General features: G+C 36.9%; 1 protein-coding gene and 1 long non-coding RNA gene across 3 annotated transcripts; both read left to right on the top strand.

The window, feature by feature from the left end:
* Positions 1–14,892: 14,892 nt before the first annotated feature.
* On the top strand, positions 14,893–23,180 carry LOC306902851 (complement factor H-related protein 1-like). Of its 2 annotated transcripts, XM_079471722.1 has the most exons (9): positions 14,893–15,159; positions 15,851–15,977; positions 20,765–20,938; positions 21,034–21,204; positions 21,412–21,603; positions 21,854–22,033; positions 22,285–22,461; positions 22,548–22,733; positions 22,805–23,180. In XM_079471722.1, the coding sequence occupies exons 2-9, from the start codon at positions 15,911–15,913 to the stop codon at positions 22,822–22,824; spliced, it is 1,167 nt and encodes a 388-aa protein (XP_079327848.1). In that variant the 5' UTR covers positions 14,893–15,159; positions 15,851–15,910; the 3' UTR covers positions 22,825–23,180. The 2 variants fall into 2 exon arrangements, with proteins under 2 accessions (XP_079327848.1, XP_079327847.1); XM_079471721.1 differs by lacking the exon at positions 14,893–15,159 and having other exon boundaries at positions 15,840–15,977.
* Positions 18,187–19,943, top strand: LOC306902871. The gene is made up of 4 exons (XR_013787493.1): positions 18,187–18,995; positions 19,090–19,215; positions 19,318–19,393; positions 19,776–19,943. It is a non-coding gene; the product is annotated as an uncharacterized lncRNA (long non-coding RNA).
* Positions 23,181–24,816: the final 1,636 nt, after the last annotated feature.

Below are 24,816 nucleotides of genomic sequence, written 5' to 3'. Positions count from 1 at the left end.
TTTAAATCGACTTTTCTGCTTTTAAACGTTGAACAAACATAACAGGGACGGTATGTGGTTTGTGTTACCTTACCCTCGTAAGAGTGGACTTCATGAAGGTCATGTCTCCAGAAAACCGTTGACAAGAAATGATATGAACAATTTTAATTTGATTGCGTTTTAATGTGTTCTGTATAAAAATGTAAACAAATGATTTGTTTATACTGTTGACAAATAACCATCAAGGTCTGTTTTATAATATAACAAACACTTTTATCTTTAATAAATAGGCTAATAAACGTAGCATCTGTCATTGGACTGCAAATGCACATCCTTTAACAACATTTTACAACATTTTTACAATATGGCATTTTACTATTAATCCTTTTGCTTGTGTAAAGTGTTGTAACTCTCCTCATCTTTTGTTCAATGCGCACGGATTCACTACACAACATGATTACGTAGATAATACATAGATAACACAAATTCTGAGTTTTTACCGTAGTTTTTGCTCATCAAACATAATCCGATGACTTTTTTTCAAGTCAAGGCCGAATTGTTAAAGGGAATAGTTCACCCAAAAATAAAAGTTCTGTTATGTATATACAGGTATTTATACAGGTTTAAAACAACTTGAGGTTGAGTAAATGATGACAGAATATTCATTTTTTGGGCAAACAGTCCCTTTAAGGAAACTGGACCCGATCTTTGAATCGCAATGCTTTAAATAATATGTTTAATAAAACAGGACTTTGTAGTGCGCCCAAATTTCCAACCGGACAATTTATATTTGTGTTTTTAAGAGAGAGATCTATTAATAAATGTATCCTTTACACAATAAAACAGTGTCCAGATTCAATAGCATCTGGCTGCAGAACTGCACTTGCACTCTCAGATTTGTACTCTCAGACACCTTTGCTTCCTGTGCAAGTGACGTCACTTCCAGTCGACACCTGCACTCTGCGCTGCCTGCGACCTCATTTGCAATCGACACAAATAAACCAGGAATTACTTTCCAAACATGTTGCCAGGAAAAAAATATATTAAAAGATGAATAATCACTCTATCAATACTATAACAAGAAATACATAGTGTATTATTATATTTAGCATTGAAATAAGGTATGACTGCTAAGTCTATTACCAGATAACATTTTATTGAATGTAAATTCTCAGACAATGTCTATATTATCAATCTATTGAATCATCTGTTTATATTTGACTAAACCCCTGATGATAGAGGCCAGACATCAGTCTATGCACGAGCTTTCCATTGAAAAATATAGTTATGGATGTAACAAAAAAACAAGTTTTTGAGAGACAACATGGATCCTAAACAGAACATTTCCTTTCAATTTAAATACTTAAACCAATGAGCTTACGCAAATGATATGAGTTTTTATTTTAAATGCGTCAATTTACAATCTACAAATTTTCATTGCTGGGTAAGCTTTATCATAGTCTTATAGAACTAGTAACACTTACATAAGTAAAAGCAAACGAAGCGATGCAAATAGAAACAATGGCACATTATGCAGTTTCTTCAGTCTCTTGACAGAACACTTTCAGAGTCATGATGTCAAGATCATGTTCAAGGAATACATGCATATCTTCGATTTCAGTGAAGACAAAACTGGAGGGTTCCAGAGCTGCAATTTTGTCCTCTGGAAATTCAGCCTTTTGTGATGTGTCCATGGCCTCTAAAACATCTTGGTCCTCCACGCAGAGTACTTTGGGCAGCTGAACAGAACCAAGCAGCACACTTGACTGCTCCAAACACCACTCACTGACTATTTAAAAGACCGTCATACATAGACAAAACATTTCTATTTAACCTTACGGCAGTGACCGCAAGATGTTGGCGTCTTTGTACGCGTCTATTGAAAATGCCGTCGCTAGCAAGCAGTGCGCGAAGTATACAGGTGTCGAATGCAAGTGACGTCACTTGCTCAGGAAGCAAAGGTGTCTGAGAGTGCAAGTGCAATTCTGCAGCCAGACCCTTCTCTCCAGATTGGCTCTAATAAAACCAATTTTGCACTACTGTTTAAAATGATCTGCTGTTAGTCCTGTGCTAATGCATTCATCTGAATCCGGCTATGACTGATGGACCAGTCATCCTTTTCACATTTCTGCCATGAATGGCAATAATGCCTTGATTATGCTGAACAATCAAATTATTCATTCAACAATCAACCACTGTCGGCGGGCAGATATGCCTTGTGTACCGCAAGGATACTTCCTAGGGCGGTGTTGCATATTTATGGGCAAATCACAAGACTCTGATCTGAACGTGAATGTATATCTTCTCGAGGTATTAAAGCCTCATATGCTTAACCAAAACAATGCATTACAGATTACATGTTATATTTGTTCAGCACAAGTTATACTAATGTATTAGTTTTGAGTGTCATGGGAGGAATTTACTACACAGTTGCGTATTTCGGATGTGTTAAATATGCTAATATGTAACAATACACATACAAACAAATACAAAAAAAGACATTGATTTCTTACTACTGTAAAAAAATTCCAGTTCAGAAAACTGTTATTTTCCAGTAGATGGGCTGCCAGTAAAACATTTTAAATATATTTTTTTCACATAAAATTTCACATACGTTTTTAGTGTATCCCTTTCCATGTTGTTTCATTAAAGAGTTTATCAAAGGGAAGCCTTTTACTTTCTTTGTAAAATACTTCACAGATGAGTCGAAAATATTTCATCATCTCATGCTTCTAACAAATCCAAGAATAGACCAATTTTATCATTTTACAACAACACATCTTTCACTTTTGAATTTATGTGCGAGTTCATTGCAGCGAATCTCATTCGAGTGTTTGTTCATTTCGACAGCACTCGCTTCAGTCAGACGTTGTGAACTGTGCCATCTGTTGAGTCAGCGCAACAAAAATGTTCAAAATGCAGAGGCTGCAGTGCGCGGCTCATCAACTGGAACGCAGGAAAGTCCAGCTAAGTCACATCAATATGATTAGTTTAGAATCATTTCCTTTGGTTAATGTGGGACACCCGCAATGATTTATCTTTCAATTGCTCTGTAATGAGAAAATACGATTTTCACTGCCTGAATGGGAATTTGAATGAGATCTCACTAAATGCATCAGTTTCACAGTTGTGTATTTACAGACAATGTGTTTGAACTGTATATTATGTACCTGTAGGTATACTGTATATTCTAATATGATATTGAGCTTCGGGGTTTAAATTCACAACTCACCTAAAAATCACAATCACTTTGTCACTCTGAGATACGGGAACAAGCGCTGTGTAGCAGGACACTATGGGGAAAACTCATTTTTCTCCGATGACTGAAGCTTTTAATAACGCAGTGAATACTGCACGGCCATTGGTGAGGCTAAAACTTTTGAGCCAATGGCAGCAAAGCTGCACGGACCTATCGCGATGGCGCCCACCAAAAAGCACATATATTTAAAATAAAACACATCACTGTAGGGTCCTCAGGTTCCTTCGACTGAAGAGAATATCTTATGCAGCTTGAAAAGCACTGCCAGAAACACAGTTCTCGTTCCTGTATCTCATGGAACCAAGGTTTCGTAAGTAACCGAGTACGTTCCCAATCGATACTTCACTAGTACTGCGTAGCAGGACGCTATGGGGAACCAGTATAATCACGTCTTGCTACAAATGGAACGAAAAACAACAGTTAATAAATTTACTGGTGGTAAATGTGGAAGGCGATGCCCAGCAGCCTGGCGCACAAATATCTACTATATAGACTCCGCTAGACCAAGCCCAGGAAGAGGCGACACCTCTTGTAGAATGGGCTCTAACTTTAAAGAATTGAAGGCCCAAGGAAGAATATGCCAGCGCGATAGCCTCAACTATCCATTTAGACAATCTCTTTACATTTTAGAAGCAAAACAACCTGCATCGTTGTTTGTGAGCCGAACACTCATACACCATCGCACGAAAGCAAATCCGTCTCCCCAGTGTTTGACTGCAGACTATTAATAATGCATTGACACTGTTCTTCATTAATTCATATATGTTGTTGTTGTGGCATGATAAACAGCATTATTTTGGTCTTGGGGAAGCAAGATTTTGACACATGTAACACATAGTTTATGTATCACGAACATGAGCAAGACTACTGATCATAGGACTGTTACATAAAGAAAAAACACTGTTTGTAGTATGAACTAAGCTTTCACATCTGATATTATCTTTGTTTAAAATAATGTCTTCACCAGAATTAATAAAGATGGGATGAAATCAAAATTGAAAAATCATATCTGTTTATGGAATATTGTTGTGGTTTTATAAAGTGACTTCCGGTATATGTGCACTTCATACTTTCTTGTGCCCTTATAATCTTTAATCAAAAACATTAAACTCCTCCCCCTCGAAACGACTTGTCATCACTTCCAGGCACAAAGAATGACGCGAGGCCGCAGATCTCGATGGGAATTCAAAAGACTTCTGTGTCCTCTTCTGTACCCTGAATTGTCTTTTGCTTGTTGAAGAAGACACAACAGCACGTCCACTTCCTAATTAAACTCAACAGAGCTGAAGTGCAAACCCCCATCAGGCATAGCAGGTGTACCACAGACAGCATCCTATCCTAACACATCACTGTGCGATACAGGAACAGCTCCACCTCTAGCTTACCCCATACCCGTCGCTAGAACCAACCGTCCTTATATCCACAATACCAGCAGTGAGCTTATTGGCATTGAAATACTGCCGTTTGAATCCACATAGGCACTGACGCTTCATTGCAAAAAATAAACATTATCTGAAAGTACTTTCAAATGTTGAAATACTGTTTTGTTTAGATTCACAGCTAATCATTTGTAACTATTTTGTTTTTTTAAGCTAATAAAATGCCACAATATCAATCAAATACAAAATCTAACTGCGGTTTGGTAAATAATTCCTTCTCCAATTTTGTTGACCTTAATTTCTTGCTGCCCTGCACATGACTTGTGATAATTGCCAGCGCAGCCCTCCAGAGCTCTACAGATGTACGCTGTAGATTTCGCACGCTTGTTTTTGCTTGTTTTATCGGTAACCGGGAACAGAGACTGTAGGCGGCCAGCAAATTAGAAATCCTCTGTAAACTCAATAATTAGCTGCATACCCTTGAACTCAAGGAAAACTCCCATGTGACAGGAATAAATTGGAGTTATTTCCACGATTGCCAAATTGGAGGGATTTTGGGGCGTTGTCTAGGAAAAAGCAACATATGTCAGTCAAGACTGAGCTCGGTGAAACATTTCCAGGGCATCTGGGCACAGTGGTGTGTAACACAACAGCATAGCACACATGGTCTTGGTTAACAGCATGGAAATTTGGAGAGAACTATAATTGAAGCTTTGTAGAGTGTATTAGAAATAATCGGATTACAATTGGGCCTATAGCTTAAAATGACTCAGAATAGTGAAGGGGAAGTTATTTACATATTAACGGTTTATTTTGTACACAGTGTACAAAAAAAAACTTAAATGTTTTATGTGGTTTACGACTAAATTATGTAGCTGAGGGAATGAAATGGGGAAGTTTATCCAAATTGTCCATGCAAATTGACGAGTTAAATTTACAAATAAGAATGTTTTTTTCTTAAATACAGGGGCGGTTTCCCGGACAGGGATTATTTTAAATGGGATACTTCCCCCAAAATGAAAATTCTGTCATCATTTACTTACCTTCGAGTTCTTCCAAATCTGTAAAAATCTTGTTCTGATGAACACAGAGAAAGATATTTGGAAGAATGCTTATAACCAAACAGATTTTTGCCCCCAATTGACTCCCATAGTAGTCAAAAGTGCCTCAGAACTGTTTGCTGTACTACATTCATCAAAATTTCTTATTTTGTGTTCAACAAAACAAAACAAAAAAATTATAACGTATTTTTCCTAGTGTGGGAGTCAATGGGGGGCCAAATCTGTTCTGGTTATAAGCATTCTTCCAAATATCTTTATACAGATGTGGAACAATACAAAGGTGAGTAAATGTTAACAGATTTTTCATTTTTTGAGTAAAGTATCCCTTTAAATCATGACTAGGCCTTAGTTAAATTAAGATATTTAAGTCATTTTTAAAAACATACTTTACAGAATTCGTTACTCGTGTGTATCTTGAGACAAAACAACCTCACTGATATATTTTAAGATATGTCAAGGCATGATGTTGTCCATCAGAACACCTCTAACTTTTAAATTAGTCTGGGACTAGCCTTAAACCATGTCTACCCCACATGGATTAGTTTAGATCTTGTAAAATGAGTGCTTTGGAAGCTGAACATTACTCAATATTATTTTCTTGCTCATTCAACTGGTTTATAAAGTGTGAAAGTCTAAGTGTTTAACTAACATCGGAAGTAACAGCTTTTGGACTGAAACCTTGATCTCCAAAAATGCCCCTTTACACGAAATGAAAAAAAACACTGAATTTCTTTCATAAGCACTGTGTGGTCAAAGTTGACAAGGTCTTTTAAATACTGCATTGGTTAAATATTGGCAAAACCTACAGACAAACAAAGGTGACCTAAAGTAAAGATCAGCGTTGGATATTACTTAAGTATTTTTTACTTTCAAGTACAATTTATGAAATTGTTTTTACTTTGGAAAATTGTCACTTCCCTAGAATATTATAAAGTGTATATCATACTTTTTACTCCACTATATTTCATACATAAATGTTGTTGTTTTTTCCTTTGAAATATTGAAGAAAATAAAATATAGTACTTTCTTTTTGGAAGTATTTTTACTTTTTTTAAGTACTGTATTAAAGGTAAAATACGTACCTTTAAAAAAAAGTAATTTTTTTTACTTTTATAATTTTGTAATTAGTAATTATTTCGTAAAATAATTTTGTAATTAGTAATTATTTCGTAAAAATTATGCTCAAGAATTTCTTAAAGTCCCTGTGAAAAGGAAGTTGTGATCACCTTTACGTCTGTATTTTGACGCATTTGGTGAACTGGAATATTTAATGAGAAAAACAGTGGGCGTAGCTTTCTTCTTTCTCTGCAATTTGATTGGATGTATAAAACAGCCGTTGCATTTTGAAATTTAACTGTCAGCAGACTGCAAGTTGAAGGGGAGGAGATAACGGATGCTCCGCCCAAGCCGTCTAAACATGTCATTTTAGGTGGATAGTCATTACATTTACATTTATGCATTTGGCAGACGCTTTTATCCAAAGCGACTTACATAGCATTATCCTATACATTTTTTACATAGGTATCCGCCTCATTACAGGACGGAAGTGCAATTTCAGGTTTTAACTGAAGTTTATGAGGTCACACGAAGAAAATGACCCACATTGAAAAACTATATACAATAAACGCTACAATATATTATGAAGAAATAGGCATTATCAATTTTAAGATCATCTTAAGAACATCTATGTGTACGCTATTTTGAGACACCATGAAAATGAATTAAAATGTGCTTTTATCTCGGTATTAATTTAGATGAAATTATTTAGTTGAAAGTTGAAGTTTACTTGAACCGACAAGTGTATGAAAGATGAGTTCAAATGTACTTCAAGTGGTAAGTAAATACATTTGTTAATACAGAGATAGTATGTAAAAAGCACATTTTAGTTCAAATTGTTCAGAGTGTCTCAAAATAGCACAGCACATGCGAGAAAATTTAGCCCTTTAAGTACATTATGGAAGAGCACTTTTTTCACCTGGGAATATACGTTTTATTAGCTAATACAGTATTTTCTTTTTCAAAGTAAAAACACTCCCAAAGTACATATACTTTAAAAATGTACTTGCGTAAAATCATGAGAAAAACTAAATCGTGCAAAATGAAGATACAAGGTTTCAGTCTGACAGCAACAAAACAATCTAACTGAAATCTTTATTTTAAAGTAAAATGTCACACAAGGGAACAGGGTTGGGCCTTATCACTTGCGGGAAACAGCGATGAGTAAGCCGTTTCACAATATTTAGCAATAAATGGCACACTTGTGAAATGTTTGCGCTTTCAAAATGGCATGATCCCTTTATGTGAGAAAAAATCCATGAGGTGGAATTTATTTAGACCTGCTATTCAAAGATATTATAAGTCCTCATAAAAGATATGATTGCCAAAAACAAAATCAAAAGAAACATGATTATTATTATAGTTTTTCGGGCTACACGTGTCTAAGAACATGTATAAAATACTTTTGTTCATTTCTTTTTAAACTTAACTTAACATTTTACACAAAAAAACACTTTGTTAACACTTCACAGTAAGGTGCAATTTGTTAAAAAGTTGTTAATGCATTAGCAGACATGAACTAACAACGAACAATGCATTTATTAATATTAATTCATGTTTATTTCAACATTTAAACCAATATTAAAATCAAACATTGTCACCGTTAACATTAGTAAATGCACCATGAACTAACATGAATGAATGTATTGTCAGGACATTGACAAGGATTAATACATGCTGAAAAACTAATAGTTTATTGTTAGCTCAAAATCGCAGTAACAGGCTGGAATGACTGACTGGTGTGAAAACTTTGAAGGCATTTTTCTCAGTTTCAGTGTTTGTGTAGTTACCGCACTATGCCTTTGTACGCCATACAGTTCTTTGTATTGTGACACTGACCAGCAACCTTTTCAACAAAAGGTCAGTTTTTCTCGCCTCCACTGAAGCACAAAAGATGCTCTTTGGGACATTCTCAGATCACGCTGAATAACATGGATCATCAGGTTTTGCACAAACCCATGCAGTCTAATCCAGTTACAGTACCAGTGCATGATATCATAACGACAAACGGAGGGCTTACTGTACCAAACACTGAGATATAGCTTTGATTCTACTATTCTCTTTATTTATGATGCTGATGACACAATTGTTATAAAAGAAAAAAAAGCCTGTAAATAAACAAAACCACAGTGCAGAGAATATAAAGTCATCTCACACTGTTCTGCTTCAGAAAGGAGAGGTGCTCAGCTACAGGTCTGCTGGGACTTTTCATGTTACGCTGTCACTTTATAAATTGCGTCGCCAATAATGGGAGCAGATCCGGTCGTTTCCAAATAGACTTCCACTTATCGAGGATGGTTTCCTTAGCTGGGGATGTAACTTCTCACACTTGGGCTTTTGATCGCTGGGCTGTGGGCCTTCAGGTGATTTAAAGGGATAGTTCACCCAAAAATGTAAATTCTGTCATCATTTACCCACCCTGAGATTGTTTCACACCTGTATGAATTTCTATGTTCTGTTGAGCACAAAGGAAGATATTTGGAAGAATGTCAGTAACCAAACAGATCTCATCCCCCATCGATTGCCATTGTAGGAAAAATAAATACTGCGGGAGTCAATAGGGGATGAGATCTGTGTTCTCTGATCTGATGTTAATGCGAAATATGCAACTCATACACTTCACGTGGATGAACGGAGAGAAAGTTAAAAAATAAGAAAAAGGTTATAAGAGATTGTGACGATTTTACGCAATCCTTTTTATCATGATTGGTTTCCTACAGCTTTGAATTGTCACAAAAGTCGTGTCACAACAACTACATTTCAATTGTCCTTAAACCATTTAAAATGTTAAAAAGTGAAAGTCACTCCTGGCAGAGCCATACGTAGATGGTGGCCGCGTTACTCAAAGAAATGAACAAAAATAACATTGTCTGACAACTTTGAGTAGGTCCATCTTGTGACAACATTTCTCAAGCTTAAGGGACGTGAAGCCAACTGAAGATCTCAGCAGGCCAGCATCACGTTCAAAGAGCAGTTATCTCTCGAACATACGGTAAGCAGACACTTAACTGTCATGTGGTCTGACAGTAATCCCTTATAAGAGCTACTGAGTGTGTGCGTGTGTGCATTCGGCAGCTACACGTGTCAAACGTTAAAAACTCCCACTGCGTGTGTTTATGTTCAACGACAGGCGAACTTGCACATGCTCTGCAGTTTCCAGCACTCTGGGAATGGAATGGTATTAAACCTTTTCTTATCGCCACATGGGCTTTTGAACCTGCAACCCGATCAGCTACTGAACGTCACACCCTTCAGCCGCACAGGTTTTAATCACCGAAAAAAATCATCTTCAACATGTAACTGGGACGTTCCTTGCTCAAGGGCACAATGGGGGAGTTTTGTGACCGACCGGCCACCTTCTAGTGATCTGCATTAATGTTTTTCTACTTGCCTTGAAATGAAAGATTTCAACTAAAAAGAGCTGCTATTTATCATGAAATCTCGGTTTGAACATTATTTTGTTAAAAATACTTAATACTTAAATACGCATACTTAAAAACAAGGTATGGCATACATTTACTAACAAAATGTTCATTACCATAAACTGTCGATTCAAAAGTCAACCCCACTGTCAATTCCAATGCCTAAGCAAGTTTTCTTAATCAGACATAAGACATTAATAAAGCAGATTTAAACTAAAAAATACATTGTAACATTTTTTTTAATGTGGAAAAAAGTCATGTACACAGCATGACAAGAGAATATATTGGGATTTGAACTAGAAAAATAGTAAATAATCTGTTAACTTGTTAGCCATTTATAAGGTACTGCTAGTAATGTAATTTATCTTTATTTGTGTATGTAAATACACAAGAGAATGAGAATTTCAGGTCACAGGCACAACTTTTTTGCATTATTTCTATCAATATCATTAATTTGGGGTCGCAGATTTGTGGTCCACAATTTTTGTTTTACTGTTGGCGTGTCTTTCCAGGTGCAAAATGTACCCATCTTCCACAAACATACATCTCTATAGCATTTTCTGCTCGATGCTCACTGTTAACTCTGTTAATGGTGTAAAGTTCAGTGTTTACCCGAAACTGCTGTGTCAATTATTCTTCACCTGGAATCAACGGCTAAAACCATCCGGAGAGAAATTCAGCGCAGCGGGAAACAACGCAAGCATTGAAACGTCTATTTCAGATTCCAGGTCTCCAGGTATGTCAAATGGCACTCTGACAAGGTTTCCGTCGAGGCTGCCGGGAAACAACAGTGGGGAAACAGTTTTACCGCTTGACAAAATTGCGACAAATTACACTGTCATTTGGAGAAACAAGGGGGTGCTTACCTCATGTGCCTTAAGTTTGGCTGAACATTGATGCCGTAATATAAACCTTACATTTCTGAAGTAGAATGGTTGAGATCAAGCGTTCCACGGGTTCTGTCAACAAAACAACATGCAAATTGCATCACCGCCTGAAACCTACAAAACCCTTGTAACGCACACAATATTGCTCTTTTCTTTTACCCGTCAAGGCTTTTTTACGCGAGCAAGCGGAAAAGTGGGGGAAAATTGCGAAATGCAAATGGACTGAACGGGACAGATTGAATTTCAGATTGAACTGCTGTTTTAACGGTTGGTTAGAAGCACCGCTCTATGGTGAAGGCCAGAAGCCTGCGATGGGAATATTTTTTTTTGAACGCCAGCTGCTATATCGTAGCTTATTGCTCCACGTCCGGGAGAACGATTTACAGCAGTTGATCTCGGATTTCGTTCTCGCTGGGTTGCGCAGCGGGTTAAAGAGTTTTCCAGCCCGCCCAAATGAACAAAACGACCCTTTGGTGTGACCTAATAATTGGGTTTAATAGCACACGCCGTAAAAACACAAACGGTGCTGTGAGCTACTTTGAGATTGCGCATTTTAGCCAATTTGGGGGGGGGGTCATCTTGGTTATTACCTCATGCGGAAGCAATCAAAGGTTACATTTCAAGAAGGCGCTCGGCAAGAAGGAAGCAATCTTTCATTTTGATTTAACTCTATTTTCGAGATATTTGTTGCATATTTAATGCACGCCCTCACTCTGAATGAGGGGAATAGCTAATCAGGATATGAATATTTAATTGCCTTGGTTTATTCACCTTGAATTCCAATCTACAGGACAAGGAAATATTCTGATACACGTCAATTATATCATTTCAGATATCTACCGAAATGCACTTTGTTATGTTTATATTAAGAACAAATTACACTAAAATAAAGATGTCGTATTGCTAAATAGGAAGCTAGTAGGATACGGTCCACTATGCAGCCCAGGTTACAAGCATCTTTTCTTCATGCACCTGCTGTTTCCATGGTGATTGTGATTGGTATAGGTAGTGGGTAGTTAGCAGTGGGTCCAATCATGGTGTATTGGAGGGGTGGGTTGCTCTACGACAGTTAGCCAACACTCGGATGACACTTCAATAAATCAAATGCCGGGCAATCAGAAAATGATCTGGAACTAATTGCTCTCGGTGAGGAAGAGACACGGAGAATCAATGAAGTCTAGCGATAGATGTGAAAAGCCTTGTTAGACCCAAGTGAGGTTGCATGATACACAAGGATAGTTTTTTAATATACACACAAACAAGTAAACATACACCCTGCTGTCTATACGTTTAGGGTCACTTGACTGAATAGTTTTACATGACCTTTAACACCTTCTGATTCGAAGGCATGTGTCTGAATGTTTAAAATGAGTTAAGTGATGAAAATATAAATGAAGATCGATTAAAATAAGTAGCCAATAAGGACCTGAAATAGATGGGAACTACTTCAGTATTAAAACAAAACTCAAAAAGATGTAAATTGTATACAATTCCAAGAGTTCATTTTTGCAAATTCTAGGCAAAGACTGCCCTCTTTGAAGATGCAATAACATAGATAAAATATAAAAATATAAGAGCATTGAAAAAAGCAATGCGCAAGTCTCATGCAACCTCAATCTTTACAAAAACGTGTCTATAACTCAAAATCCCATTTTGACAGTGATATACAAGGATGCAAACATTAACAAAATGTAATCCAGTTTTTCTGTTTTCCCAAATACAATATACTGTATTTGTATTTAAGCCCTTTGTTTCCATGGTTAAACTGTGACATGTGTTTGCATATTTATTTTAACTATATTGCCATGAATTTATGTCCATATAATTTGTGTGATCAAAGTGATCAGTCCCAAAGCAATTTCGATTTAAATATGATAATGTGGAAATGTGGATTCTTGACAACCGAGCAACGTCCACTGGGACGAATGGGAATGTTGACGGATAGCTCTCTCTTCACTTAATATAGATCGCTCCTCGCCCAAACAGACCAGTGAGTCATGGTGGACTCTGATGTCACTTTAATGAGAAGCTTCCATGTCAACAAATCTGGAGAGTACTTGATTGCCAGTGTGACTGAGAGATGGCCCCGGGGCCCGTGCCAGCGCTATTTTTCATTTATCTAAATGAACAGAGGATGCGTCGCGGTTTCTATATTTGCATTCCTGCCCCTGTCCACCGTTCATTAACGTCAATGAACATAGCCACGAAGGAGGTTTGTTAAAGTCCTAGTGCAAGCTCATGAATACTTTCTCGCTTTTATTTTCTCCCCCGTGCAGTCCTGGCTGTGTATAATGCAGGTCATCTGTCAACCACCCTACCCATTATTCTCCTTTACCCTATGACAGAAAGTAACGCAAGAACTCAGCCTCAAGCCAAAGGAAACCTTTAGGCCGTGCCTGACTCTGAGGACTACTGTAGCCAAAACAGTGCGCGAATACCTCCCACATCCACATGATGTCTAGACTTTGACGGAGCCATTCATCTCAGCACGAGTTCAGCATTTGCCCTAGTCGTGAGTTGCCCGGGCTCTTTGGTTTCTAATTTAGAGACGAAAAATGATAAACAATGACAAGTGAAAACATTAGATCATAAGCCAAATCGTAGTCTTATTGCAAATAATGTCTGTTTTGATTTAATGATAAAAGTGAAGTGTACCTTTCAGGGAAACAGAAAAAGGGACTCTACTATGAAAACTGTAAAAGAGGCAGACAAGAGAGATCTGCGATGTCAGCTAGAATCTTCTGATAAACCACTTTTTATGATTTTATGTTTATTTACTTATTTAAAACCTAAATCTGTTCTGAATTATTAAGCAGTCATTATTCTTGTTATTATTCTTTACTAAAGGTTCTTTACTCAGTAATGTCTACGAGACGTTCTTTGCCTCATCGAGGTTGAGTAATTGTATATATTTTGTTATTTTTTGTTAAACAAGGTCAGGTCAATGGCGTCATTTGTAAGTTAATACATTTCTAAAACCCCATATCTCACGAGAAGATCAGGAAGAGCGATTGTGCGTATTTACTATTACACAAATAAAATCGTACAACCTTTCTTTTTTAGTAGGCTGTCAGGTTGAGAAATGCAATATGGTCAGGCAAAATTACTTTTCAATTAGTTTGTGTCTGATTTCCTCCAGGTATTACAAAGACAAATTTGCACATATAAGTTGTTGTACAAACACAGGTCTATAGAAACTTGTTTCCAAAGGTCAATACTGCATTCTAGTGGCTGGTCTGAGGTACTACAACAGCTCACTTTAAACCCTTATTTAAGATTTAGGTTCAAATGTATGATACAAGAAGAAATCTTTTTTGGGATATGAAAAAAGTTTTTGCTTTAATTGACAGAAAAAAATCTAATTCACATCTAAATTGTTTACGCTAAAAAAAGCTATAGTCAGTAAAAAGCCACCATGTGACCATCGTCACCAGTTTTAAATTAAGGATATTTGTATAAATTAGGGCTGTCGAACTATTTATCATAATTAATCACATCCAGAAGAAAGGTTTGTGTTTACATAATGTATGTCTGTGTACTTTGTATATTAATTTTGTATTTATAAAAACAAACACCTACATGTGTCTAGGAAATATTTCCATTTAGTTATTCACCAATAATTGAAATAACACATTACTTTTTATACTTTTCTTACATATATGCATGTATGGGTATGTTTTTATAAATACAAAATTAATATGCAAAGTACACAGACATATATTATATATCAGAATTACACTTGGGATTAATCCCAGTGGTTTGCTGTTTCTTGCAGAACGCAGATCTCGGAGTATTCTGTGGCTGTGTCATCTAAAGTAAGGATTACCTGATTGTTATCTGATGCGATTTACACAAATGCCCCTCTAGGGACCCTTAAAGGATCTGGCGGTGGTAGATCGGAAGCCAGCAAACTGCGGATCTGGTGATTTTCTGTTTTGAAGCCTTTGATTGAACAGATATGCGGACAGACGATGTGAAATATCCAGCTGGGGGTCTCGTTGGAGGACAGCAGTGGGTCTCTGTGGAATGCTGTTGAAGCTCGCCGTCAACCATCAGGTTGTTCTGCAAAAGATAAGAAGAGGATGATTGTAAACACACCGTTCAGGAGATTCCTCTGTAGGTTTTTGTTTATTATGTTTGTTTGTTCATTTTGTTGTATAAACGGGTAAAAGGCATCTTGTCTATCAACAAGCGCAACAATGACATTTTGTAACATGTAAGTTTGTATGAAAACATTTATTGATACAATCTGCGATCACACCAGATCTGTTAGTACTAGCCTTTGCAGACGCAGACAGAGGGAAGTGCAGTTCACATTAAATATTATTGTAGTTCACAGGTCCAGTTTGTAGTTTTTTGGAGGATCTATTGATAGAACTGCAATATAATATACATAGCCATGTCTTCAGAGGAGTATAAAGACCTTACACAATGAAGCGTTATGTTTTTATTATCTTAGAATGAGCTATTACTATCTACATACATCGCAGGTCACCTTGGATAATTCGTCATGTTCTGTCAGTGTGTCGAAAGGGAGGGGTGGAGTGAGCGGTTGGATGCAATTCGCAACCTTGCCGCTAGATATTACTCATCTTTAACAAAGTTAAATGATCGAATGTAGTACTACCATTTTTTTATAATACTTTTACTGCCAAACTAGAAGAAACAAACAGACACATTATGAATAAACTGTTTAACATAAAAACATTTTGATGTTAAATGAAAGAATAAATCAAGAAATTAGACTGTTTGTGTGGTACATCATACGTGTAAATCATTAACTTTTCCTTCCCTGTGATACACACAGCAACCTTTTAAGAGACAAAAGGAAAGAAAAAGCAACTTTCATTTGTGAAGTTTGAACAAAATGAGATTCATTGTAAATCTCCCCGTCGCCTTCTGGGTTTTGTTTGTTGAATGTACACAAGGTCAAAGTAAGTGTATGACGCATCTTTCTTTTGTTACTGACAATGTGATTAATTTCATTTATATGTTCTTGTCATTTAAATTCCATTTATTTGAATATAAGCATATATTGTACTCCAGGCACTGGAAACAATCTTTAAAGGAACCTTTAGATATAATTTGTGTTAAATAGGCTGATTTATGTTAAACTACAAACGTTACTAAACTAGGCTAGGACGAAAGCTCAGCTTAAAACCGTCAATAAGGTCATAACACCACTGTATGTTTTGACACTTGTACTGTTAGATTTTGTTTCCTTGACTAAAAGGTGTATTTACCTGCAGACACGTTCACAAACATTTTGTATTATTGCAGACGTTTGTCATCGCTTGAAAGCAGTATAGTGCATAAAAAGCCGGTGTGCCTTTAAAAGATCGTAGGTAGATATTTCACTTCATCGAGCACTCAACGATTTCTGTTTTTGATAGTATCTTGTTATTAAAGCAATTCGGTGCCGGAACAAATAGGCCATTTCTCAAGTCCAAGAACGCATAGAACGGACTTTTGTCCTTGCTAGATCGGACTTGGCAAGTTCAGACTTGGGAGAAACACAATTCTTTATTATTTGTACAACAGTGAATCTAACATGCAAATAATTAATTCCAAATTAACATTACGCCAGGAGCGCTCTAGTACAACATTAAATCAAAAATAGAAAAGTTAAACTTTACTTTCCAATCAGTTAAAAAAGGATTTTCCATCGAGCAAATAAGAGGTTTATAAGAACAAAGATTGCCTGTTAGATATACCCCAAATGAATTATATCTCACACTGTAAAATATTACCGTAAAAATACGGCCAATTTTTAACGGCAAAATACTGTTCTTTTAAAAAACGGTTTAATAATGTTAATTTACAGCCATTGATCTGTAAATTAATTACTCGCTAGTAAAATTAGAACATTCAACCGTAAATCTGTTTACGGAATTTAACCGTAAAGAGCTGTATAGTAAACAAAGGCAATCAGAGTTAATCTTTATTTAGTCTGGATTTACATTTAAACAGAGTAATTCAAAACATTACTGTGATAATTTACACAATCCTTTATTACAAAGTAAAATAAGTTTGCACAGTAAGAAATATACAAGTTGTACAATTTAACTTTGCCCTCAGTTAAAACAATTTCCCCATGGACAAATAATTAAAGGGATAACATAATTAAATCCCCTATTTAAAGGGTTTTTTCAGGGGTGAAACAAAATGACCCCATGTTTTACTCAACCTTAAAGTATCGATGATCTTCAGACAAATACAGTCGATGATATAGAATTTATAAAGTTTGGAAGAGAAAGGCTAACGGGTATGATAACTCAGAATGTATTCATAAAAAATACACACTTTAACAGAGACATCACAGCCAGCGGTGATTTTCAGAAAGACTTGCCGAGGTGAGGCTGCGTTGGGCGGGGTGCATAAGTGAAACCGACTCACTTGTCCGAAACAGTTGGAGCAAATTTTTTAGTAGACGCTATCTTTATTAAACGACAGCAGAGCTGAACTTTATACACATACATTCTCGTCTAAACAACTCTCAAAACTACATTTTGTTACACAAAACAGTCATATTTTGAAGCGGCTCGATGACAACAGTAACGTTACTTGCGCAACTAACGTTAGCTAATTTACGGATGACGTTTTTACAAGTCAACGAGAACACGAGTACGCCAGTCGCCAGGAGACGGCCATATCTTCCAAGACACTGTCAAGGTAAGTGTTTTTATTTGTATTTATCTATTATTTTATTATATTGCGCTTCGAAACTTATATATTTTGACTGAGCTGCGTGGCGCGAATTACCTAGACTGACACACAAACCAGAGAGTTCTCAAATGGCCACCACTGACGAGCATCAGAAGCGGTGCGGAAGGGGGAAACTGTTAGATAATTCAACGACACTCCTTGACTAAAAGTTGTAGCAGAAACGTTACAGATTCAATCTCAAATTGAAGCTATTTACAAGGTAGTCGATCATGGGAACTAAACCAGTCTAGTTGCTCTCCCCTCCCCCGCCGCTCGGGTTCTTACTCCGCAGCACAAGAGTCAATGGCGGACCTGCTGAATGAATTCAAGTCAGTGTGACACCTCGCGGTTTTCGTAGCTGCATACATTTCATTTCAAGTCTCGTCTGAAGAAACTCATGGGATTCAAGTTTGATTATTAAATGAGTTTTGTGTCTCCACACACACGTTCTGTTGCAAATACGGTACAGTAGACTGGTGGTTTGCTTCGTTAAATTGGCGATAAGCGCGTGCAGTTCAACGTCGATATATAACATAATAATTTACTTAATAACTTCAAATAAAGTTAAAAATACAGTTTTGTGTGCGTTAGCGCAATATATTACATGTGTGGTATGCTTTTGTACGTTAGCTAGACCAAGAAGACTTGGTAAATTGCCGTAAAGTGACTATTACCTGAGGTAACGTTAAATCCCTCCAGATATAAATGAATGAAATTCAGACTTGTGCTGTTTCGTGGTGTTAAAGATAAGCAATGTTTTTTTGCAAGCTTTGTGGACACATATGTAGTACTACACCTGCATTTCTGAGACATGTTTCCCATGTCAGGTTTAATTGTGCCTGTTTGCAATAAGTAACTCACTGTTATCCGATCTGTGTCAGTGACCTTGTTTGAATTAACATCTAATGTTTTTTTTGTGTCAAGTCAGGTGTAAACTCTGAAGGGCCTTTTATAAGCACCTTAAATCACACATTAGAGACGGGAGGAATGAAGACTGTTCTGTCCCAGACGGATAACACAGAGATGGCCCACCTGCTTATCAATCTTCAGCGGTCCCGTTTTCAGGAACATGAAGATGGACTTGTTTTATGCATTTTCTTTCCACTAGTAATTTATTCAAATTTCTGTATTGAAGTAATTTTTTGATGTTTTTCCATGTATTGTGTTTTCTCTACAGGTTACTGCATCTTCATCTGATGTTGAGAAGACACTCATTCTACCTGCCAGTCCTCGTCTGATTATGCTCGGTTAGTGTCACCGGTAACCGGTTGTTCAAATGAAGCAATCTCAAAGGCAGTTCATTGAAATTATAATGTAAATGTTTTTTTTTCTTCATTTTAGACATTGGAGGGCAGGCAAATGCTGTAAGATGGATGCTTAGTCTAGAGGGCCGTATTATTTTTGAGTGTACATCTTCCATCTGCAGTATCAGGAGGAGGCTTGTTGCACTTAAGAATTTCTTCAAAGGTACGACCTTTTCCATCCTTTCACTGTTTAGTGTATATAAATTCTTCAATCAGAATGATTAACAAATGGTTATTGTATTCTTTGAAAATTTGTTGAACCTAGACGCTTCATTGGAATTAAACCAGAACGAGTCTCCAATACCTGCAGAGGAAAGGTCTCCAAGAAGACCGGCAAGGTGGTGAGTAAAATATTCATCAGTTAATCCAAAGGTTGCCTCTCTACTGAATTGCATTCTGTTATAAAAGCAGGCCGTTTTATTAAGTGTAATGTACTCTGTGTTGCTGAACACACCGCGTTTTTATAATTTTGAGCTCCATTGTCTTTCTCATGGATCAGCATAGTCGTGGCTGTTACACGAAAATTCACAAGTTACACGAGCAGAGCATCATCATGCAACAAGTCTGCGTTATTTTTGGGGCAACTTGTTTGACGTGACCATCGACACACAGTGCACATTTCATTCATTTTAAACACCGTGGCGAGACTCTAGCTTTCCAAGAGTAGGGTTAGAGATACCTTCTATAGATACTCTGCTTAAAGATTTTTTTCCTATCTTTCAGACTACCAGCGTGTGAAGTTGGTCACAGATGGTGGAAAGTTCTTTGCCCATTCAAGGTTTAATAATACAATGTTTTCTATTGTTTAAGAAGTTTAGATAATATGTCTATAGACTGTTCTTTTTGCACAGTATCTGTTTATGGAGAAATAATAATAAATTTATATCTGTTTAAATATGTCTATAGACTGGGTTCTTTATGCACAACATATCTGTTTGGTAATTTTATGGTTCCTCTTCTCATCTTTGCCAGTCTGTTGTTTAATTTATTGAAATAAAAAGCATTCATTCAGAAACTCTGCTGCTAGTATTTTACTGAAAATATGCTATTTAATAAAACTGTAAAATTATGGTACGCAGCTGGAAACCATATTGCCAGTACTTTACCGTTAATTTACAGAAAGCCGTAAATGATTGAAACCGTAAAATTACGGTTCGCAGCTGGAAACCCTGCTGCCAGGATTTTACCGTTAATTTACAGAAAGCCGTAAATGAGTGAAACCGTAAAATAACGGTCCGCAGCTGGAAACCCTGCTGCCAGTATTTTACCGTCAAATTACGGCAGAATTTTTTACAGTGCAGGTTTAACCGCAACAGATAGATCAGAGCCATCCGTGTATGGCAAGCCGAATTATCTTAAAGTTTGCCCCAAGCGTTACTCGTCGTAATTGCATTTTTACTAGTAAGAATTTAATAAGAGAGCTCTATAAACTGAATTATTACTAGTCAGTATGATATTTGAATGCTTTGTAATGCAATTCTTACTAGTAAATATGAAATTGCATATGCATGTCGGAAAATATAGCGTGAGAAAGAATCACTTGAATGGCTAACCGTTGGTTTTGACTCTAAACAGAAAGGAAGGAATACTCACGACTATAAAGAATTAAAATAAATATCCGTTTGTAGTAATAGTTTCTCTCAATAAATCAATGTCAATATAAAAAATTATGTTTTACTCAATTCATTTATGTTTAACAAATCTTGTTTCAGAGAACATATGTAAACTTCCATTGGACAGGCATGTGTATCTCCCTACGTATTACTTTAAAGAAGATTTGAAACTGGGAACAAGAAGATCTTACAGTTGTTTGCCTGGATATCGTCAATTGGCAGACCGGGCCGTGTGCACACAGGATGGTTGGAAACCAGATCCATTGTGTTCTGGTAAAATTTGCATTTCTATAACGTATCTTTAACACTGAAACATCATATAATATGAACTGTAGCAAGTTACTATAATAAACATTTCTTTTTTTTAGAAATCTTGTGTGAAGCGCCAGAAATCCCAAATGCACGGATTATTGGAATTCAGAAACAAAACTACAGAATATCTGCAACGGTACAATATCACTGTATTTTTCGACCTGAGCTGTCCATACAAATCACCTGTAATCCCCAAGGTCAATGGAGAGGCATACAGGCCTGTACTGGTAAGTCATAACATGTTGGCAATTTCATTGAATCATTTTACATTTATGTAATCAACCAGCAGAATCATTAAACTGATAGAATAAGAAATGTACATTATTATTTCATTTATACAAAAGCACATGGGAATCCAACATAAATTCCCATGTGATACAATACAATTCATATTGTTGGGTGGATGCAAATATGCGTACATTTTTTATTTACAGATGGCACCTGTCAAGAACAAGAACTCAAAAATGTTAAAATTATATTTGGACACCCAAGCGTCACAGTGCCTTATGTAACTGGGCATGTCTTAGTTTTTTTATGTTCTGATGACAACATGAAGATCTACGGCCCAAGAGCAATTGAATGCCAGTCAGATGGGAGGTGGAGCAAACCATTTCCACAATGTCGAGGCAAAGCATTATGCCTACTTCATACAAGATCTACCATTTCTAAAAAATATATAAAGGATTGCCTGTTTTCACCTTTGCCCCATTTTTTATTATTTCTTGTCTTATTTACAGAAAGTGAATGCACCCTACTTTAAATCTTAATTTTACTCTTTGATATATGTTTAATACACTCTGAACAACAATCAATGTTTGATATTTTTCTTTCATCTACATTTGATATGAATAAATGCAATGTATTGTTCCTTTACAGGAGCAGTTCAGTGCTCCACACCAACAAAGCAATTGCAGTTTGTGACGCTGTTAAATGAGAAAGATGTGTACAACAACTTGGATATCTTAAGATACAAGTGCAGTAGCCCGTACAATGAAACGTCAGGAGGAGCTTTGATGTGTCAAAATGGGAAATGGAATGAAACGTTCCTCTGCACAAGTAAGTCGCCACATTATCTTAGAAACACATTTACTCACCTGGTGGGCAAAATCTGATAATCTTCCAGAGAGCATCTGGCATGCTTTCATGGTAAAAAAAAGAAGAGTTTTTGGAGTGCTCCACATTTCCATAAATCTTGAATATGTATTAATGTGTGTGAAAATGTTAAACAACTATTTTCCTATGTTATAAATCTAACATTATAATTACTTAAATAAATCTATTTTAACACTATTTATTTATTTGTTAAGGTAAAACCTGTCCACCTCCGCCCTATCTTGAAAATGGAGACTACACCATCAAGGATCAGACCAATGATGGAATTACAGTGGTTCATTATACTTGCCAATCTTACTACGTACTGAATCAACAACAAGATAATTACAAGTGTGTCAATGGGAGATGGGACACCCCTCCAAATTGTCTTAGTGCGTCTATCCAAATTATTATTGTTTGGTGATGTTTTGCAATTTTGTGAGTTTTGAGTGTTCATTATATGTTTTCTTTATCACAGAGCCTTGTGAAATTAATGAGGCTGTTGAGATGTACAATCTTCAACCCCCTGGAGAAAAGCTCTATGTAAAGCACAATAGCAAGTACAGACTTAATTGTACATCTGGATGGATTGCTGGAGATGTGATGAGATCAACATATGTGGATGTACAGTGCTCTGATGGAAATTTACAAATTGACAAAAGCTGTGAGTTGTGTCTCATTGTTTGAACCTAAATGGGAATATATATATATATATAATAATTTCTTTTTCTTCAGGTGACATAAAAAAAAGCTGAAAATAAACTGGAGTGGTAATAAAACTCAAAGAGAATTTCAAAGCGTTGTTACTTAATATGGATGTATGTATAAAGACTCATGTTGCACTTTAACAACCGTTTTAATTAAATGCATCCTAATGAGTTGTTGGTGTATTTCATCTTGCTCCAGTTACATTTACTCATACTGTTTTCTAAACGTATAATTTTTTACCCTAAAGTAATTTCGTTACATTTAAATGTGTATCTCATTATTTTGACCTCAAATAAAATGTGCGCCCAAAAAGCTGGACTGATTTTGATAAGGTGTTTCTGTCATAGATATATAAGGTTTTTGTCCCCAAACGGGATTGCGCAAATATAGTGGTGGGAACATTCTTCGTTATCTGTGCCTTTATTACATATTTAACCTTCGTTTCATATGTTTAATGAGAATAATTCACATTACGGATTACTTCTTCGCTTTTCGTAGGTGCCAAGTGATAGTTAACTTATTTATTCATTACTGTAGCCTACTACAGTATGCATTAAAACACCTGAGCTAACATGCAGGCCATCTGACTAAAAATACAAAGGAGGTTTGGTATACAATTATTTCAGGTAAAATGTAAAGTACATGCTCTAGGAAGTTTGGGAAGCACCGATTCTTAATATACAAATCTCACAGTGACCATTTGATGGTGCTGTGGTCCAAGTGACTCTCAAAAGTCTGAATACCGTATTTTAGGTAAATAACTTTCTCATTAACCATTCGCAAGCAAACATTTACTTATGAAGTCAAAGACCTTTCAGTTTTTTTTGTGTTTGTCAAAAGTTCAAACTGTAAGGTCCAGTAAACTCGTACTTTTACGGTAAAAATGGAAAAAATTGAGCACTAAATATTTATATAGCGGGGTCATCTAGGACAGAGATAACAACACTGATAGGAATTTATTTGTATGGAATTTAAACACACACTGGTGTAAGGATGACAGACATTTTTGTTGACTTTGGTAAAACATTAACAATGATTAATCCCAAAGCATAGGGCAACGTTTCAGAGGAAAAGTTATTACTATTGTTTAAAAGGCCTAATTATAATCATTGATAAAACACATTATAAGCCATTTTATAGATAAGAAAGAAGTTGTCTTTATGTATGTGCGGTTTATGTGTGTCAGAATGTCATCAAAGTGGAAAACACAGAACCACCTGACAAACCAACTTATGCTCATGGAGAAACGTCTCGGTTACGTCTGTAACCTCGGTTCCCTGATGGAGGGAACGAGACGTTGTGAGAGACTGACTGGGGTTTGATCCTGAGAACCTACCCTCTCCGAGATAATTAATAATTAAAAAACGCCAATGGGCTTGGCGAATGGCACGCGCACGCCAGTCTCCGCCCCGTGCATACGGGTATAAAAGGAAGATGGCGGCGGTCATTCACTTACCCTTTGTACTGAGGAACCTGGAACGTTCACTGCAGTGATTCGGTGCAGCGTTGTGGCATGAAGTCACAACGTCTCGTTCCCTCCATCAGGGAACCGAGGTTACAGACGTAACCGAGACGTTCCCCTTCAGTCGGTCTCTCGACGTTGTGAGAGACTGACTGGGGATCAATCTTAAACGCCACAGCGCTTGCACCGATATCACGACCTCTAGCGGAGCGACCCTGACTGGGCTAGTGCAAAATAGTGCTACCGCGAGACGTAATCTTCCAGTCACATAGTATTGGTCATACTGAGAAGCCTCTACTGACGGCCTCACGGACAGTGGCGTACGCCTCTAGTAGCGAGGAGCTGTCCGGAGCCGAATACTGGGGAACACTGCTCTCCTCTTAGAAGAGTGTGTTACGGAGGCCACATCCTACCCAAGGGGAGGTTACATGTGGAGATACTAACATGATCTCCCCTGCGGGGAGAACATCATGCTGAAGGTGTTAGCCCGAATAGGGGGACAATCCAGGTGGGATACCGCCGGCGGGGAGGTCACAGATTCACCAATCGGGAAATCCTGAGTGAGGAATTCAACACA

This window comes from Barbatula barbatula, assembly GCF_947034865.1.
Source record: "Barbatula barbatula genome assembly, chromosome: 13".
Taxonomy (NCBI): domain Eukaryota; kingdom Metazoa; phylum Chordata; class Actinopteri; order Cypriniformes; family Nemacheilidae; genus Barbatula; species Barbatula barbatula.
Note: the sequence above shows the minus strand (reverse complement) of the source record. Positions and strands in the feature narration are given on the sequence as shown.

What these genes read in the sequence shown, in the direction of transcription:
- LOC306902851 (XM_079471722.1), top strand. Translation starts at nt 15,911, where the DNA reads ATGAGATTCATTGTAAATCTCCCCGTCGCCTTCTGGGTTTTGTTTGTT. An exon ending in TGAATGTACACAAGGTCAAA is followed by an intron (nt 15,978 to 20,764) that starts GTAAGTGTATGA and finishes ATCTTGTTTCAG; the next exon opens with AGAACATATGTAAACTTCCA. An exon ending in AGGCATACAGGCCTGTACTG is followed by an intron (nt 21,205 to 21,411) that starts GTAAGTCATAAC and finishes TTTTATTTACAG; the next exon opens with ATGGCACCTGTCAAGAACAA.